The sequence below is a fragment of the Cynocephalus volans genome, chromosome 7, assembly GCF_027409185.1.
Source record: "Cynocephalus volans isolate mCynVol1 chromosome 7, mCynVol1.pri, whole genome shotgun sequence".
Classification (NCBI taxonomy): domain Eukaryota; kingdom Metazoa; phylum Chordata; class Mammalia; order Dermoptera; family Cynocephalidae; genus Cynocephalus; species Cynocephalus volans.
Window position 1 is genome coordinate 52,108,989 of NC_084466.1, and position 19,870 is coordinate 52,128,858.

The 19,870-nt window shown below is 36.5% G+C and overlaps 1 protein-coding gene across 4 annotated transcripts in view; it reads left to right on the forward strand.

Moving 5' to 3' along the window:
• Positions 1 to 19,870, forward strand: part of DIAPH3 (diaphanous related formin 3) — a 493,080-nt gene that overhangs the window by 367,604 nt on the left and 105,606 nt on the right. For all 4 annotated transcript variants that reach the window (XM_063102549.1, XM_063102550.1, XM_063102551.1 and 1 more), the window contains 2 exons: positions 5,293 to 5,388; positions 5,866 to 5,925. In XM_063102549.1, coding sequence (XP_062958619.1) covers positions 5,293 to 5,388; positions 5,866 to 5,925 — 156 coding nt within the window. The remainder of the gene's footprint in view (positions 1 to 5,292; positions 5,389 to 5,865; positions 5,926 to 19,870) is intronic.

Below are 19,870 nucleotides of genomic sequence, written 5' to 3' on the forward strand. Positions count from 1 at the left end.
TTGGATAAGGAAACTGTGGTGTGTGTGTATATACATACACACACACCGTGGAATACTATTCTGCCATAAAAAAGAATGAAGTACTCCCATTTGCAACAACATGGATGAGCCTGGAGAAACTTATGTTAAGTGAAATGAGCAAATCACAGAGGGATAAATACCGCATGTGCTCACTCATATGTGGGAGCTAAGAGAGAAAGAAGGAAGGAAAGAAAGACCACAGTAGTGTGTTGGTCTTACATAGGGAGGGAACATTCCTAGGACTACAAAGTGGAGTGGGGGGGGAGGTGGGAGACACAGGGTACAAAAATAATTTCTGGTAATGAGTGTGCTGCCAGTAGGAATATGGCCCTCACATCATGGGCACGAGGGGTGAAAGTTAGCTTTGTATCTCATGAATATTCATAATAAAAAAAAATTTTTTTAAATAACATCCTTAACCCTCCCTTCCTTTCCCTTGACACTGTGTGATTTTTAAAATACCATTACAAATTAAACAAGGTGCTATGTCATTCAGACATGGAAAAACTTTGACTATTGCGGTTAGTCTGTTTACTTAAAAGAGTTTTCACAGCAGGAGAAAGGCTATAAATATTTTGAAAATAAATTGACTTGTAGTTAGAGAAGTTGAATTCTAGACTATGATTTAAAAAATGGCTAATTTTTATTTTTCTGGTTTGTATTAGAATACATAAATATGAATCAGTTTGGGGCTGAGCCCGTGGCGCACTCGGTAGTGTGCTGCGCTAGCAGCACAGCGACGCTCCCACCGCGGGTTCAGATCCTATATAGGAATGACCGGTGCACTCCCTGGCTGAGTGCCGGTCATGGAAAAAAAAATAATAATAAAATAAATAAATAAATAAATAAATATGAATCAGTTTATTATAGCTCATTTTTTTGTTTTTATTCATATCTTTTGCCTTTGTACCTGCTATTCCTTCTGCCAAGAATCCTATTCCCTTCCCAGTCCCCGCCATGGCTAACTCCTGCCTCTTCTTTGGGTCATCATTTACTAGGAAGCCTTACATTTCCAGTAGCTCATATACATCATTCCCATGCCTACCACCCTTTTCTCTTCTAGAAGAGATTTCTTGTTAACTCTTGGGGCCTAGATATTCATAGTACCTAATAATGTCCTGACACACAGTACCATGTGCCAGGTAACCATGTGTTCGATCAATGTTCTAAATTCATTTTTAACATTTGGAAGAATATCTTCCTTATATATCCCCGTCTTACACATTGGTTTTATTTCAAGAATATATTTGTACTTCAAGTCAGAGTTTCCCTTAAAAATAATGTTATACATGATTATGTCCTTAACCAAGGACGTAATCAAATACACTGTAAAAGATTTACTTAATTTGTAACATATTTGCAACAGTGCTTAAACATTTAATAATAAGTAGATATTCCATGAACTTCCTATAGTTCACTGTGGAGTTCTTTTAATGAATTTATTTCCCTACATTTTTATATCATTTAGCAGTTTACCAAGTGCTTTCATTTGTATTATCTCATTTGATCACCTCATTAACCCTAGGCAGACATTATCTCTGTTATACATGACAAGAATGATTATGTAAATAGTCCAATGTCATACAGGTAGTTAGTTGATAGCTCAGACTAGAAGCAGGTTGTTTTACTTCACTATGGTATTCTTTCCATTGTGTATGTGGGAGTGAAGGACAAGAAGAGTCATTAACTCTAGGGGACAAGAGCAGGGATAGAGGTTCCAGGTAGGAGCGATGGACGAGAAAGAGAATGTGGAGACACAGGCAGTTGCCTTTAGCTGAAGAATAGCTTATGATGGTTGGGCATGTACTCCCACCACTTCCCTGGCCCTTGTTCACGTGTGACCTGTATTCTCCTGCTTGATTAGCCCTTCCCGAAGACCATCTTAGTTTAGCCAACATATATTTATTGTACTCTTTCTTTGTAATACCGCTATTTGCTCGGTTTCAAAATAAGTGAAATCTATAATCCTTGTCCTCGGTGAGCTCACAGTCTAGTGGTAAAAACAGTCAAAAAAGGACTTATTGCTATATGTAGCACATGCCATTGGGACATGGAAGGGCACCCAGTTCAGCCTGTGTGGGTCAGGGAGGATTCCTCAGTTCTGTCTTGAAGAAGAGGTAGGAGCTACTTTGGAGGAGAAAGTGAGACGGATGTTCTATATAGAGAAAAAAAACACGTTCAAAGGCAGGTCATAGAAAACATGGAACTGTGTGTTAAGTTCCCTAATGAGCCTAAACATGTCAGCATCTACAGGGGCACTTCACAAAGTTCATGGAATGATTCATTTTATCTTTTAATTCTGTTTTTCCATGAACTCTTTGAAGTATCCTCACATGTCCTAAGAACAATGGAGTTATCTTGCCTAACTATAATACAATTATCACACTCTGATATCTTAACATCAGTATGATATAATTGATTAATAGTCTAATATCCAGTCCATATTCAAATTTCCCCTGTTATCCCAATAATGTAATTTATAACTTTTTTTTTTTTTTTTCAATTCAGGAACTAATCAAGGACTGCATTAGTTGTCGTGTCTTTTTAGTCTCCTTTAATCTAGAATGGTTCCGTAGTATTTTCTTTTCTTCCCTCCCCACCCCCTCACTTCCTTTCTTGGTCTTTTGTGCTATTGATAGCTTTTAGAGCCCGGGCCAGTTGTGTCACAGAATGTTCCTCACTTTGGATTTCTATGATTGTTTCCTCACATTTAGATTCAGGTTAAGTATTTTTGTGCAAAGTGTTACATAGGTTATGCTGTGCATCACTTCAAGAGGCAGTTGATGTCAGTGTATCTCATTCAGATTTGATTATTTGGTTAAGGTAGTACCTACCAGACAGATTTCTCCACAGCCTTTGTTCCCTCACAGCCATACACACAATTGTTTTTGCAACTATTGACGATTCCTGCCTGAATCATCTCTTACTATGTGAGTTATGATGTGGTGAATTTTCTGTTTCTCTCATATCTTTGACATCTCTTAGTTGAAACTCTTCTATGAATAGATTTCTGTTTCTATTTTTTTTTCTCTTAGTATCAATGTGGAAGTATGATTTTTTCCCCAATGTGTAATAATCTATTCCCGTCATTACTTATTCCATTCTCAAATTGTCCTAAATTTGGCAGTGCAACTCTTCAGTCTGGCCTATATGTCCTTTTGACACATCCCTATCAGTTTTTGAGCACTTTCTGGCACAGCAATATGTTCCTGACTCATTTCATACTTTCTTGCCTTAAGTGTTCTGGTTCCTTTTAGTTAGTAACTGTATTTAGAAATCAAGATCTGAGAGCTAGGTGTGCTCATTGATACTGTAGTATCATTATTTCTGGACTCTTTTGGTCCATAAAACTAGGAAAAGGTTTTTTTTTTTTAAAAAAAACTTTGTGTTTATATTGATACCTGTGTATCCAATCCAACACTTCCTAGTTTTTTCTCTCCTCCCATTCCATATTTGTATTTTCTTTCACACAGTGAGCCCTGTTGCCAACATCAACACATTTCCCCATCTGCTCAGTCTTATAATACACATTTAGTAGTTTCAGAATCACTATATCAGTAGCACTACAAATTTACTAAAGGAAAAGTTCGGATTTTCTTTGTGTTTTTTTTTTTCCTTAAAGTGTATGACATGAAAAGTAATCCAAAGGTACTTCGATTAACTTTTTCCTTCTTTATAATCAGTGCTATCAATATGATAACATGCTCATTTGTTTCTATTTGATTTCAACTTTAGGTTTTTATTTTTATTTATTTTTTTTAATCTCATGAAAAAGTAAACATAAGATGAAAAAAAATTATTTGTTTACTTACTTACTTTTTGCTGGCCAGTACTGAGATCAAACCCTGGACCTTAATGTTTTCAGCACCACACTCTGACCAACTGAGCTAACCAACCAGCTTGAAAAAATTTTATTTTAGATTTTTAAAATGTTTCCTTTTACTAATGAAATATATTCACTGTTTTAAATATTTGGTATTACCTGCAGTTCCTTTGAGTGTAAATTTTCAAAGATATGTAGATATCTTCTTCTTATACTGTTCAAAATATTTAATGTGTTTTAATTAAAACAGCCAACAAGCCACTTTAGAATTAAAATTAACAACCAAATACTCTATTTCTCACCACCTTTTTTGATAACACCAACAAGGTTTAGTATTCCTCTAAAAATATGAAATAGAACCAGATGGAAAAAGGGCTGACACATATTTATATTTATATATCTGTTTATAAATTGTAAATGAGTACGTTATTTACATTCTTGCATTCGCTTGTCATCTGTTCTCTATAAGGGGATTGTGTCTGCAAAAAGAAAAAAAAAGTCCGGAGAAAAGTAGTTCTCCATTACTTTAGACGTAACAGTATACCAGCCCTACAATTTCATAGGGAATGCCCGCAAGTAACCTCTTTTGGAGGGGCAGAAAGTGCTTAACTTTTCCTTGAATTTGGGTTGGGCCAATAGTTTCTTTGAAGCTTTTTCCCCTGCTTCCTTTGAATAATATTTGGCATTGATAACTATAAAAATTATAAGAATATTCTGAGATATTATAAGGATAATCTGTTATTTGTGGAGAGAATTGGCTCTATATTCACATCCTTCGTTAACAGAATATCAATTTAAGTTAATCATAATGGGATGCAGTCCTTTAGATTTTGAGAACTTCTTTTGGTCTGTTTTTCATTATATAAGATAAACATTTTATACATTCTGTAAAGTTGTGTAGTGATTGTTTTGTGTCACCTCAAATCAGAGGGCTACTATCCTTTGATTAAAAAATCAATTGTTGGGAGCATGTTCACGAAAGTTAGCATAGAAGTATGATTTTGTATGGTAAGTTTAGACAGCAGAATCTCAGTAACAACAAAAACATTCTCCCACACCTGGTCTATTTTAGAATAGAGGCTGATGTTTTGAAAATAACCCATTTCTACAAAGGAAATGTGATTTATGATAACCCAAGACACAGACATGACTAGAGCCACATTCCATTTAAAGTTATTGTGCCGTTGGACTATAAAAGCAGTGCTCTGAAGTGAATCAGTGGAACTTGGTCCTCTTCAGTGGATGGTAACACAGGCACTAATGAGACAGATTTCATTAAAAAATAGTTGATTTATGAGAGAGTTAAAGTCCTATCTTATTTTGAAATTGTTGCCTTAGTCCTGCATCTGATCTTTTTATCTTTTCACCATCACCAGTTTGTATGTATGCTTTGACATTGCTATGGTAACCCTGAGGGCTAATGGAATTCCCTGCATCTCTTTTCATAGAGGGTGATGAGACAGGAGTGATGGATAGTCTGCTGGAGGCCTTGCAGTCGGGGGCTGCCTTCCGCGACAGAAGAAAAAGGACACCGAAGCCGAAAGGTGAACACTTGTTTCATGTTACTTTCTTGGGAACTATCACAGAGAAGATCACTCTTTTTTTTCCTAATTCTTTTAAAGTCATGTGTCAAGAATACAGTGCTGTGGGAAACAACTCTTCAGAAGTTTCATAAGTTTGCTTAATCCCTTGCAAAGCCAAATGTCAGAGAGATACGCATTCCAGTTGGCCAATGTCAGTAGCACATTAACAAATCAATGCACTGAACCTAGAAAATCCTGATTAGTGTGACAAGTCTCATCCAAAGAACCATATGTACCTTATCCCAGTGGAGTTTACAGTAGCATAATTAAATGAGAAGTAAAAGTCATAACATTATTGCTTCAAGTATTTCAGAGTATTAAAGCATTACTTCCTGAAATACTTAACTTTGCAAAAAAGTATGTCTAATACTGTTATATTCCTTGAGATGAACAGACTTCTATATTAAGTTTCTTTTATTATTTTTTTTTTTTTAACAGATATTCGGCAAAGTCTCAGTCCATTGTCTCAGAGGTCTGTTCTGAAAGTTTGTAACCATGGTAATAAACCACATTCGTGAATTGCACATTCTTTTTATCTACTTTTATCTTGATCATCTGTGATTTTAGTAGGCTGCTCTGAAGTTCTCAAGTTTCAGTATAACTAAAAAGTAAAAATGTGTGGATGTACATATTTGCTATTATCAGATTGTGTACTCAGATTTTCCATCCTTACCTCATTGTCTTGGGGTTATATAGTAGGTTCATCTTTTACATCTCCAATGAATGCGAATGTTTTTTGTGATTATTTGAAGTTACCTTCACAAATTTCTGATCAGTGTTGTTTGAGGCACCCTTTGAAAAGCAAAGTGCTCTCGTAATGTTAAGTATTTTAAGTATCTGTACATTAAGATACAATTTGAAGTATTAAATCTGTTACCCACTTTACCTTATTTGCCAGTACAGTTAGAAATACTTTGACAGGAATTTGGCAAAATCATAAATACATATGAGCTTTGTGTGATTTTTGTGAAAAGATGTACTAAAATCACTAAAAAGAAGGTGAATTAATTTAGCCTCTGATACTTATCTAAGATTGACTCCTTTTGAAAATCCCTAACCAGTCCTACATGCCTAACTGCATGGAGTCCTCTTCCTCTGTCCAGGGTGCCATTTTGTGTTGACCGGGTTTTATTTACTTTGGTTTCCTTTCCCTCCGTGCTATGTAATTGGGGTTCTGCCTACCTTCTATAGTGAAAAATACGTGCATTCATTGCGAGTGTCATTTATTCACAGTGAGATTGTCACCACAGTTTGCCAGATTTGTAAATGGAAAAATACTTGACAGATTTTCATTCAAGGGTTTTTTGAGTGCTGATGAGTTAAGTTCTAGAAGTATTAACATATTCTGAGAAAGAAACTTGTGTCAAATTTCTAGGGTAGCTTAAAATAATCATCAGGTAAATTTAAAAGAAGACATGGGTGTAATGATCTCTTAATAGCTATGTGGATCCTTACTGCCTAAGGTAGAGTATAGATAGTGGGTGACTAATAAATGAGAGGCAAGGTAAAAATTTGTAGCAGTATTTTAAATAGGTCTTTTTTCAGTATGTTTTTGTTTTTGTTTTGCCTTTCCCTATTCTAATAATTGTAAAAAGGAGTCGGAATAAGTCAGAGAAGTTTATTGTGGATAACTTAGTGTTTGTACTTTACAGCCATTGTGATATGCTAACAAGGGCAAAAAATGTATTTAGAGATTATTTTGTTTTGTAATTGAATAAACAGAAGCCCAGAGAGGCTGAAAACTTCCCAAGAGTACAGAGTGAGTTAGACACAACTGTGACCATAATACAGTTCTATTTCTTATTGTATCTTTTACTGCATGTAGACACTTTATTTATTATGATTTATTTTTTTAAAAAAGAACTACAGCTGAACCTAATGATTGTGATGTGATTGTAATGGCATACATATACCCATCCTACACTTAATTTAAAATAAATATTTAGATATTATGTAAGGGGAAATTATTTAAGATAACTGGGGCACTGGCCTTAGGGAGCTCAGTTTTGTGACTGTAATGTTAGTAAAAGTCTGGGATATGATGACAGCTGTAATTACTTATGAATTGTGGTATTTCTGTTCATTATATAAAAGCAGATGAGCATTGCATTTCTATAGAGCTAATAAGTACAGTCTTAAGTTCTAAGGCTATTATGATAATTAAGCTAGTAGATTATAGAGCAAGCCAAAGGAGATATATCACAAACATAAAATTCTCTGTTCTAATGTAAATATAATAGATTGAAGCATTTTTTAAACTTATTTTTTGCTGATATTTCTGCTATGTTTTTTCTTCACTTTTCTAATGAAGTAGAAAAATCTAAATGAGCAAATTTATCTTAAGGGATTGCATATATAAAGATAGTTTTATTAGACTAGATGTTGAAGAGTTCAGGATTTGGTTAAGGAAAATATCTTCATTGCAAAAACTGTCATGATTATATTCAGAATAAGATGATATTTCAGATTTCATTTTGTAATCTTTTTATTTCTAATAATTACTTTGTTTTTATTGCAAATACTAAACGTACAACTGAAATATGTGATTGAAGTGTAACATTGAACCTACTTTATGTTTTAATTTGCTTCCATATACTTAGAAAGAAAGCTAATGTCTGATATTTATATTTTCTACAAGAATATATTCTTGATATTGATTCCATAACCATTTTCAAAAGATTTATAAGATTTTCTACAATTATTTGAAATTCATTTATATCCCAAGTAAAATAATAATAGTATTAATAATAATAAGCTAATGTTTACTGAGTTGTTTGGCTTACTAAATGCCAAGCACTATGCTGAATGTTTTATACATATCATCCCATTTACTCTTGTCAATAATTCTAACAGATAGTATTTTTATCTCCATTTGATAGTTGAAAATAATCAAGGATTAAACAGGTCTAATAGCTGTGTAAGTTTATTATGCAGCCAAGTTTTGAACCTGGGCCTATCTGACTTCAGAGTACCAATTCTTAATCTCTTTGCCCTGTCTATTGTGAATACAACTGCTTGAACCAATATCTAATCCCCTTCCCATCCGTGAGCCAATGACTCATGTATGTACTTCTTTTTTTCTCTTGTGACATAAAGTTGAATGATTGAGACACAATCTCTTAGAGGTTCTCCAGCCTCTGGGGTGCCTCATCTCTTGATCCCAGATTTAACCACTAGATAGCACTGTTTTTCTAGTCTGAGGCTTGGATTACAAGGATAATCTTCTGGAATTAATTATGACCACTTTTTATTTCTTTTAATAAACTCAGTATTAAAACATCTATATTAATTTTAATAAACTTATGCTCTCTTAGAAAGATTATAGAAGATTTAGGCAAAAAATATATATCCAAAGCCCAAATTTAAGCTTATTAGCTGCAATTTTAACTTTTTATTATCTGTGTATTTTTTATTGTCTGTGTTCTTTCAAACTAAAACTATACTGTCATGCATCACTTAGTGATGGAGATATGTTCTGAGAAATGTGTCATTAGGCAATTTGTCCTTGTGGGAAAATTACAGAATGTACTTCCATGAACCTAGTTGGTGTAGCCCACTACATACCTAGGTTGTATGGTAATAGCCTGTTGCTCCAAGTACCTTCACCTATGCAGTCTGTCATTGACTGAAACATTGTTATGTTGCACATGATTGTAGTCCCAAACTTCTTAGATTAATTTTTATATATACAGAGAGTATCTTTTATTTTGGAATCAAAAAATCCTGACAAAGTATCCTCTGGGACCTTGGGGCTAAAATGACCCAGTGTATGTTTTGGCAAGCTGATCTCAAGCATTCTAACTCCACTGGGCTTCAGAAATATAGAAATCTTACACACTGAGTAATCCAGCCCTTGTGCTATGCTCCAAACCTCTACCAAAAATACTTTGGTTAAAACTTTCACCTGTGTTATCTTTTGCTGTGGCTGTTATGGCCTAAGCAGAAAGTAAGTATTCACTTAAGATATAGAAAACACTTTAAGAATGCACCATCTAGTTGGGAGACAGATGAGTAATAATTCCCAAACATCTGGTAAATGCCAGAACAGAGGCAACACAGAAAGTTTTGGCAGGATCAGGAAGTCAGCAAGATTGATACAGACTTTATGAGGACAATCCGACTTGACTTCTAGAAGGAACTGAAATCCAGGCTGAGTTTTGAGAAATAAGTAGAAATGAGGTCAAAAACCCGAGGGCAGGGCTAAGCCAACAAGCAGCAGCAGCATATGTGGACTTTCTCTGGATGTCCTTTCAGAACCACAGTCTGAACCTTGTAGGACTGTGCTCTAATAACACCTTGGTCTTCCTGTTTTAAAATACTCCTCTTAAAATGTTCTAATTCAGTGTCTGTCTTCCACACCACTCATGAGTTCCATCAGACTGGGGGACAAGGCCGTAAAGGAGGGTATCTGTTGTTTACTGCTATAACCCTAGTAGTTAGCTGGATTGGTACCTGGCACGGGGGTGTTTAGTAATAAGGTGTTGAATGAACAAACATGTTTATGTTGAGACTTGAATGGAACAATTAGTGTATATTGAGGAGCAAAATTTTTAAGTCTCTGAATGTCACCCAAAGGAGTGGGATTTACTATGCCAGTCTCTAAAGTTCTAGCTATGAACAGAATTAACCACTTATCATCTCCTCACTTAAATGTTATCTATCATCAGAAAGAGATATTTGATCACCACTGGTCTGTGCTTCAAAAGGTTGTTGGATGAGATGTGAAGGGTAGGATTCAATCCTGATTGGATTATTCATTACATAGGAGTGGAGAGCTACTTATTAAATTTCTTTCTATTACTTAGTCAAGCAGAGTGTAACAACATTAAAACAAAAGAATGCATCTGCTAATGAGTGGAGGGCATTATCTCATTTCTTTATTCAACAGTGTGTTCCAAACCTGAAGATTTTCTGTAGTCTACAGAAAATAGTAAAAGTTCCTCTTTTCAGTTAGATAATCAAAGTATTTATTAATGCATTTTTTATAAAGATCATACAGTGGTGTTTATGTGTCACTGAATCAGCTGGCCTAGTTGAAAATAACGGACCAGATGGGGAAGAAGTATATTGAGAGGCCAAGAAATGCCAGGCCAACAAATTTGGACTATTGAAGTTTTTGAGCATAAAAATGACAGGTCTGAGCAGTTTGTGTGGAATTAAAGTGACAAATGTAAGCAAGAGGGAAGAATTAAAAAGACTTCATAGCCACCTTGATACCAGAGTGGATGGACTGCAAGGGAGGGGGACAGAGTCAAAGAGTGTATCAAGGTCTGAGGAAAGAAGCCAAGCCTGGAGCTCTAGGTTAAGAGACCTTCACAGAGAAAGTTGCATAAGCAAATGAATTATCTACAGGAGAATCTTTAAAAAAGAGAATGGCTTGTTAAGGACTGCACCTAAGGGATGGGCTCCAGTGAGTAAGGAAGTGGAGGAGATGCAGCAGAGAGAAAGAAATAGGGAGGGATTGGTAGTGGAGCCTAAATCATGAAGGTTGAAAGAAGAGTTTCAAGGACTGATTTCCTCGTTTCTTTTTCTTTTCTTGATTATTTAATTTATAACCTCTGGTATACATACCACTGAGTAACTACTGTTTTTCGTGGTACATTAATTTCTACTCTCCTTAGGGACTTCTCTTCCCCTGTGCACTCTGTAAATTCTTTATAAAACTTTTGTGACAAAGCTTTTACAAGTACAGATTGTTGCACCACCCCTTACAATGCATCCGCCTGCAGTTTGATTGCATCCTCATTAGATGGTTCTCTTTTCATTAAGTAGTACAGTGGGATTTTTTTTCCCAATTAAATGGATATAGAGTAATCAGAAAGAATTCTATAAACTATATGCAATTAAAACCCCTAATGATAAAACTATTTAACTGTGACAAAATAAGATAAAACATAATCAAAATTTTAGGCAAACAAATATTACACATTTTTAGTGAACATCCATAATCTAAACAAAATCTTGCTATATTATCTTTACACTAAATCAATTCTTAATAGCGTTAATTTGGATTTGATTATCTATTTTTACTCTTCCACTTATATGTGGAGCTTTGAGAGATTTTTATAGAAATAAGATTGTATTGCCTTCAGGCACAGCTGCTCTGCCACTCTAAGATTTGAAGTCAGAATTAAATGTGAAGCTAGTTAGAGATCTTTGAATTCACATATTTGTCTACAAAATAACTCTAAGCGGGGCACACAAGACAAGCTTTGTTGTTGATGTATCAAAACTTCATATCCTGCCCAGTGCTGCCCATCCCCACCCCCCACCATCTACTCAGTCTTGGGTCCTCTTGTTTCTTGGCCTACCTTTTTCCCAAGTAGCAAGAATTTGTCTTGAAGTAGAATTATGAAATGTTTAAAGTTTTCAAGGTGTCTACTGAATACTAACTGCCTTAAGACTTCTTTGAAAACAATGAGGACGCCACCAAACCAGTTCTTGTTTAGAGAACATTATCAAAGCAATAAATGTTGACAACTGCCATTTTCATTTGTTTTAAGTGTATCCTCTTTTAAAGTAGAAAGAGCATGCAGAACAATATAGTAAAATTACATGATTTTTCTAAATGCCATTGGCTTATTTTCTTGAGAATGTTTTTTGTTCTCTTTCTGATGAACTTGGGCCTGCCAAATAAAGGGAGCTGTTAGAATACTAATTGTTTTTGACATCCTTACACTTGGGCTTTCAAGCAGAATCAAATGCTACCTGTAGCTGTCAAGACTTAAAATATTTTTTAAGGAGATTTTTCTAGGCCAGTAATGTAAAGCAATTTGGGTGATTTCACATTTATTCAAACATCAGTCTCTTGTATTTACTATGTAGTCAAGCAAAGGGAAGAATGGACTCAGCAGGGATCCTGCCTAGGTAAGGATGCCCTGTGGGTAGACTGGAAAGGCTTTTCTTTTCTAATTTATAGTCAGGGCAGGATAACCTTTTGGCATAGTCATTATCAAACAGACTCTTAAGCATGAACAGGTTAGAAAAGTCTCAAGTAGTAAAGACTTCAAGTTGTTTTAAAAGGATATTTATGCAAGAAATAGCAAATGTCTTTCATTTAATGAGCATTCACAAATGTATGCTGAAGGCTGGAATAAATTTACTGAAAAGGAGATAAAGAACTATTATATAAGGAAAGTAATGTCCTTGACTTCCTTGAAACAGTTGTTATGATTAATATGTCTCTTGTTCTGTTTGTGTTCCATAGTGGACTATAATTATTATGATCTTTTTAAATTTTGTCAGTCTCTTTAAATTTTGAATCTCTCTCTCTCTTTTCTTGTAGCAGAGTTTCAGAATCTGGGTTTATAAGGAGTCACTGGAGGGATTTTAGAAGCTCCTTGAACTCTGTACTTTCAAATTTTGTGTTTGGACATTTTATTTATTTATTTATTTTTCCCCTGGTGAAAAGATCTGTTGACTTTGTCACACTTACCAAAAAAAAAAAAAGGACAAAGAATTATTGATTTTTGTTGTTTGGTGAATGGTTTGTTACAAATTTTTTCTATTTCTACATATTATAATTTTCATGTAATATAATTAAAAGGAAGCTTTTTCTACTATAATTTGCCATTTGAGAACTAAACTTTCATTGACATGATCAAAAATGTGGAAAACATGTCAAATGGTTTAAAGTTTTCAATTTTATAATCTACAATTTTAGTGACAGGTTGTTTAGGATAAACAGTTAAGATCCCTGAAATGGTGCCACTACTGTGAAGGTTCACTAGGCACAACAAAGAGAAGACAACATCTCTACCTGGGACAGTCATCAGTCTTCCTGGACCTCCCGGGCAGGAAGGGGTGCAGGGCTCATCTGGGTTATACAACTTGGAAGGAGCAGGTAGGAGAAAGAGGAGCGTGAGAGGAGCAATCTTTCCCAGAAACTGCCAGCGACACAGAAGCCGAGGGAGAGGGTAGTCACCGAAGCCACATGTTCAGAAGGCCAGGTGAGGAAATGATGGGCAAGCACCAGAGCACAGACTGGACTGAAGGGCAAAGAGTAGCCAGGCAGCCTTGGTTAGAGGAGGAGTGGAGGCTGTTTTGTCTAAAAACCTGGATATGAAGGAAGGAAAAAGAAAGGAAATAGCTGGAACCTGTAGGTTTGTAATTTAATGAGTGTGTTATGTTTCTTTGCCCTTCGTGTGACAGAGGCTTTACTGTCTTTGTATTCTGAAGAGATGTAGCTCTGAAGGTGACAGGTTAAGATTTAGGGGAGCAGTAGCTGGGGTAAACTTCATGGGGCATGGGATGTAAGACCACAGGTGTGGAGAGCTGGAAGTACAAAGGAAGGATGTTTGAGTAGAAGTGGATGCAAATATTAAGAAATGGAGAGTTTGGAGATCTCACCTGATAAAATCTGTTCTGAGATTTAGGGTCTAGGGTCTTTTCCTGAAAGTGATAGTCTCCCTGGGTGGGGAAGCAGGGAAAGGGCAATGGGGAGTGATACACCTTCTCTAGGGAGTGTGAGAGGAAACCAGTCAAGGAGATGCAAGTACTTTTTGCATCAATGCCCTGCTGAAAAGGGAGATGACTACTTGTATAGTGATAGTAGTCTGTGAGGTCTGAGGGGAAGAAAAGTAGCCCAGGTGCTTTCCAGACCCTGTGACAAAGAGCAGGTGGTCCCCAGTAGCCTAAAGTTTCTAAAAATTAATCTCCACATGTGACCATAGGTCTCAGTGTAGCGCTAGGGCTAATGTCGGAATCCTGCCGACCTCGCAAATTGTAGTGCTCTTAATCCTGTTTGTGACGCCAATTGTCAGGCTACTCGACTATTCCAGTTGTTGGGCTCTTTTACCTGACCATAATCCTGCACCAGCTGGGCCAATTGTCAAGCTAGGGCTGGGTCTGGAGCTCACAGAGTACTCAAGCCCATTTCAGACTGGGTCACAAACCCTTCATACGCCAGGCTGGGTCAACAGACCCTTTACACACAGGTCTATGAGCTAGGTAATGGGCAAACAGGTCCTTGGAAGCTGCAGGTTGGAAAGGCATGGCTGCTTGTGCAGTGGCGGCTGCCTGAGGCAGTAAACTCCAGCCGGGGTGGTGGCCCTGAGCAGGCACACTAACTCCACCCACACACAACCTGCCCACAAAGAATGCTGTACCACCCCCAAACTGCCCCAAAGTGAGGGGGCCTCATTAAATTATTCTGTTTTCCCAACAGTTAGGTAATAGGCAGACTGGGTATGCTTTAGAGCACCTGCCAAATAGTCATCACATTTTTTATAGAGGTGAAGATATTTCTTATTTTAAAAAATACAGTAGTTATAGAAAAATAATGAAAACTCTTATGGAACATCTTATACCAATGTGTGGTTCGGCATTGTTGTGCTTTTGTGTTGCATCTGTGGAAGGCATTATAGCAGGAATAGTGGGGACCCTAATGCAGCTGGGTTTCTTCTAGGCATGTGGCAACTGCATCATGTGTCTAAGCAAGATCTTTTCCTAAGAAAACAGTAGTTAGTTATTTCTAAAGAACCATTAAATTTACTTTTATATTTTATTTGCCCTCATTAAAGGTCAGTTCCAAGTAGCCACTGATACAGAAACCACTTTTCAAGATCGCTGTCAATGTTAAAAATAAGTATTTTGTAAAATGCTGACACATAGTAGATACTTTAAAAATAGAAGTAGTTGTTCATATTCAGCGACTGTTTGTGAAAGCATAAGCTAGCTTTTTGTAGAAGCCTTGAATGGTGTAGCAGAGCAGTCTAACCTTGAAAAACAGCATGGATCCAGGATTTGGCTTCAGAGTCAACCAGTTGTTGGTTTGAATTCTTGACTTACTAATGGGGTGTCCGTGGCAGGTGGTTTAACTTTTAAATTTTCTTTTCCTCAGCTATAAAAAGAAATTACACTGTGTATTTCACAGGCCATTTGGAAGACTAAGTGAAAAGTGTGAAAGCACTCTGGTGCAGTGCAGACAGTTGAAGAGGTATTCAGTGAATTCAGTGTACGCTCTCTCCCTCATTCTTCCCCTTCTTCACCTTCCTTCCATGGTGCATTTGTCAATAGGCAGTTATTGGAAATTCTTGAACAAAGTGACAGTGGTACAAAGAGATTGAAATTAATTTTCTTACCTATGAATATTTTTTGTACTGCCCTTAAAATGCATGAAGTAATATGAACTAGTTTGGTAGAAGAAAGTTAAAAAAAAGACTACAGAGAGTTTTTTTTTTTAAATAAAGTTACAAAGATATTTTAACCTCCTTTTCTCCTTGGGAGTCATCACAAAGCCACCAGGAGAAAGAGTCGCAAAAACAATTCCCAACTGCTATGAAATCAAGACATATTTAGCCTGGAACAGCAATATTTAAAGACAAAGAATGGAGATGAGGACGACGTGGCAAGGAGACGTCTCAGTTTCCTAGGGTTTCTCTGCCCTCTGGTATTCATACCCTTATGGAATTCACTCCCCCTGACCCCCCAAATATTGTCCCAGGGTTAGTCTGTAACCAATTAAATATGGCAGAAAATGATGGTATGTAACTAACAAGACGAGGTTATGAAAGACACTTTCACGTTGCGTGCTCTGTTCTGCTTTCTCCCCCTTCCTTGGCTCTGGGTTACACAATGTTGTGAGCAGCCCTTTGTTTTTTTTTTTTTTTTTTTTTTTTTTGTTTTGTTTTGTTTTTTTTTTTTTTTTTTTTTTCATTTTATTCAACCAATGTTTATTAAGTTGCCCCATAAGCCATGAGATACAATGGTGGGCAAAATAGTTGCGGTCATGTTACTTGCTGTCATGAGCCTTGTGGCCAATAAGGAGATACACTTCAATCAAATATGCTTGCAAATACACAGATAATTATAACTGAATACTTTTTATGAAAAAGTATAACAGTGTCAATGTACATAACTGGGCATGTGAAAAAGTCTTAAGATTCAAGCAAGGCTTGCTTCCCTAAAAATGTGACATTTGAGCCAGAATTAAAGTTAAGGGAAGCATGAGGAAGGAAGAATATTCTAAGCAAAACAAACCACCTTTGTAAAGGCACTTCAGGGGAAAGGAACTGAAGAAAGGCACATATGGCTGGCTCACAGAGAGCAGGGAGAGGGAGGCATGAGAAGGCTGGAGAAGCAGGCAGAGGACCCCACAGGGGCCAGCAGGCCACACTGAGGATTCTGGTGTTTACCCCAAGAGCAATGGCAACCTAATGATTTTAAGCACAGAAAGTGACACAATCAGATTTTCATTTTAGAAAGAACTTTCTGGCAGATGGATTTGAAGGGTTCTTAGTGGAAACAGGCAGATCAGTTAAGAACCTACTGCAATTGTCCATTCACACACATCTATATGACTGACTGCCACATCTGTGTGTGAAGTTGTCCTTGCCGATCCTCCTTGAAACTCAAGATAGAATAAGACCTTTTCATGCTTACTTGAATTTTGCTTGTTTCAGCATGGATATCCTGTCTCTCCTTGAGGGAGGACACATTTAAGACTCCAAATAAAACTTGTAAGAAGGTACTTTGCCATTATATCCTTTTTCTTTATCATAATTTTTTTTTTTTTTTTCTTTTTTTTTTTTTTTTTTTAAATTTTATTTTGTCGATATACATTGTAGCTGATTAATGCTCCCCATCACCAAAACCTCCCTCCCTTCTCCCTCCCCCCCTCCCCCCCAACAATGTCCTTTCTGTTTGCTTGTTGTATCAACTTCAAATAATTGTGGTTGTTATATCTTCTTCCCTCCCCCCCCCCGATTTGTGTGTGTGTGTGTGTATGTGTGTGTGTGAATTTATATATTAATGTTTAGCTCCCTCCAATAAGTGAGAACATGTGGTATTTCTCTTTCTGTGCCTGACTTGTTTCACTTAATATAATTCTCTCAAGGTCCATCCATGTTGTTGCAAATGGCAGTATTTCATTCGTTTTTATAGCTGAGTAGTATTCCATTGTGTAGATGTACCACATTTTCCGTATCCACTCATCTGATGATGGGCATTTGGGCTGGTTCCAACTCTTGGCTATTGTAAAGAGTGCTGCGATGAACATTGGGGAACAGGTATACCTTCGACTTGATGATTTCCATTCCTCTGGGTATATTCCCAACAGTGGGATGGCTGGGTCGTATGGTAGATCTATTTGCAATTGTTTAAGGAACCTCCATACCATTTTCCATAGAGGCTGCACCATTTTGCAGTCCCACCAACAATGTATGAGAGTTCCTTTTTCTCCGCAGCCTCGCCAGCATTTATCGTTCATAGTCTTTTGGATTTTAGCCATCCTAACTGGGGTTAGATGGTATCTCAATGTGGTTTTGATTTGCATTTCCCGGATGCTGAGTGATGTTGAGCATTTTTTCATATGTCTGTTGGCCATTTGGATATCTTCCTTAGAGAGATGCCTACTTAGCTCTTTTGCCCATTTTTTAATTGGGTTGCTTGTTTTCTTCTTGTAAAGTTGTTTGAGTTCCTTATATATTCTGGATATTAATCCTTTGTCAGATGTATATTTTGCAAATATTTTCTCCCACTCTGTTGGTTGTCTTTTAACTCTTTTAATTGTTTCTTTTGCTGTGCAGAAGCTTTTTAGTTTGATATAATCCCATTTGTTTATTTTTCCTTTGGTTGCCCGTGCTTTTGGGGTCGTATTCATGAAGTCTGTGCCCAGTCCTATTTCCTGAAGTGTTTCCCCTATGTTTTCTTTAAGAAGTTTTATTGTCTCAGGGTGTATATTTAAATCCTTAATCCATTTTGAGTTGATTTTAGTATACGGTGAGAGGTATGGATCTAGTTTCATTCTCCTGCATATCGATATCCAGTTATCCCAACACCACTTGCTGAAGAGGCAGTCCCTTCCCCAGTGAATAGGCTTGGTGCCTTTGTCAAAGATCAGATGGCAGTAAGTGTGTGGGTTGATTTCTGGATTCTCTATTCTATTCCATTGGTCAGTGTGTCTGTTTTTATGCCAGTACCATACTGTTTTGGTTATTATAGCTTTGTAGTATAGCTTAAAGTCAGGTAGTGTTATGCCTCCAGCTTTATTTTTTTTGCTGAGCATTGCTTTGGCTATTCGTGGTCTTTTATTGTTCCATATAAATGTCTGAATAGTTTTTTCCATTTCTGAGAAAAATGTCTTTGGAATTTTGATGGGGATTGCATTGAATTTGTATATCACTTTGGGTAGTATGGACATTTTCACTATGTTGATTCTTCCAATCCAAGAGCATGGAATATCTTTCCATCTTCTTGTATCCTCTCTAATTTCTCTCAGCAGTGGTTTGTAGTTCTCATTATAGAGATTTTTCACATCCTTGGTTAACTCAATTCCTAAGTATTTTATTTTTTTGGTGGCTATTGTAAATGGGCAGGCTTTCTTGATTTCTCCTTCTGCATGTTCACTATTGGAGAAAAGAAATGCTACTGATTTTTGTGTGTTGATTTTGTATCCTGCTACTGTGCTGAAATCATTTATCAATTCCAAGAGTTTTTTTGTAGAGGTTTTAGGCTGTTCGATATATAGGATCATGTCATCTGCAAACAGGGACAGTTTGACTTCATCTTTTCCAATCTGGATGCCCTTTATTTCCTTCTCTTCTCTGATTGCTCTGGCTAGTACTTCCAACACTATGTTGAATAGGAGTGGTGAGAGTGGGCATCCTTGTCTAGTGCCTGTTCTTAAAGGAAAAGCTTTCAGCTTTTCCCCATTCAGGATGATATTGGCAGTGGGTTTGTCATATATGGCTTTAATTATGTTGAGATACTTTCCCTCTATACCTAACTTATAGAGGGTCTTTGTCATGAATGAGTGCTGAACTTTATCAAATGCTTTTTCAGCATCTATAGATATGATCATATGGTCCTTGTGTTTGAGTTTATTAATATGGTGTATCACATTTATTGATTTGCGTATGTTGAACCAACCTTGCATCCCTGGGATGAATCCCACTTGATCGTGATGAATAATTTTTCGTATGTGTTGCTGTATTCTGTTTGCTAGTATTTTAGTGAGGATTTTTGCATCTATATTCATCAAGGATATCGGCCTGTAGTTTTCTTTTTTGGTTATATCTTTACCTGGTTTTGGTATCAGGATGATGTTTGCTTCATAGAATGAGTTTGGGAGATTTGCGTCCGTTTCAATCTTTTGGAATAGTTTGTAAAGAATCGGTGTCAATTCCTCTTTGAATGTTTGGTAAAATTCTGCTGTGAATCCATCTGGTCCTGGGCTTTTCTTTGTTGGGAGCCTTCTGATAACAGCTTCAATCTCCTTTATTGTTATTGGTCGGTTCAAATTTTCTACGTCTTCACGGTTCAGTTTTGGGAGCTTGTGTGTGTCCAGAAATTTATCCATTTCCTCCAGATTTTCAAATTTGTTGGCGTATAGTTGTTTATAGTAGTCTCGAATGATTCCTTGTATTTCCGATGAATCAGTTGTAATATCGCCTTTTTCATTTCTAATTTTGGTTATTTGAGTCTTCTCTCTTCTTTTTTTTGT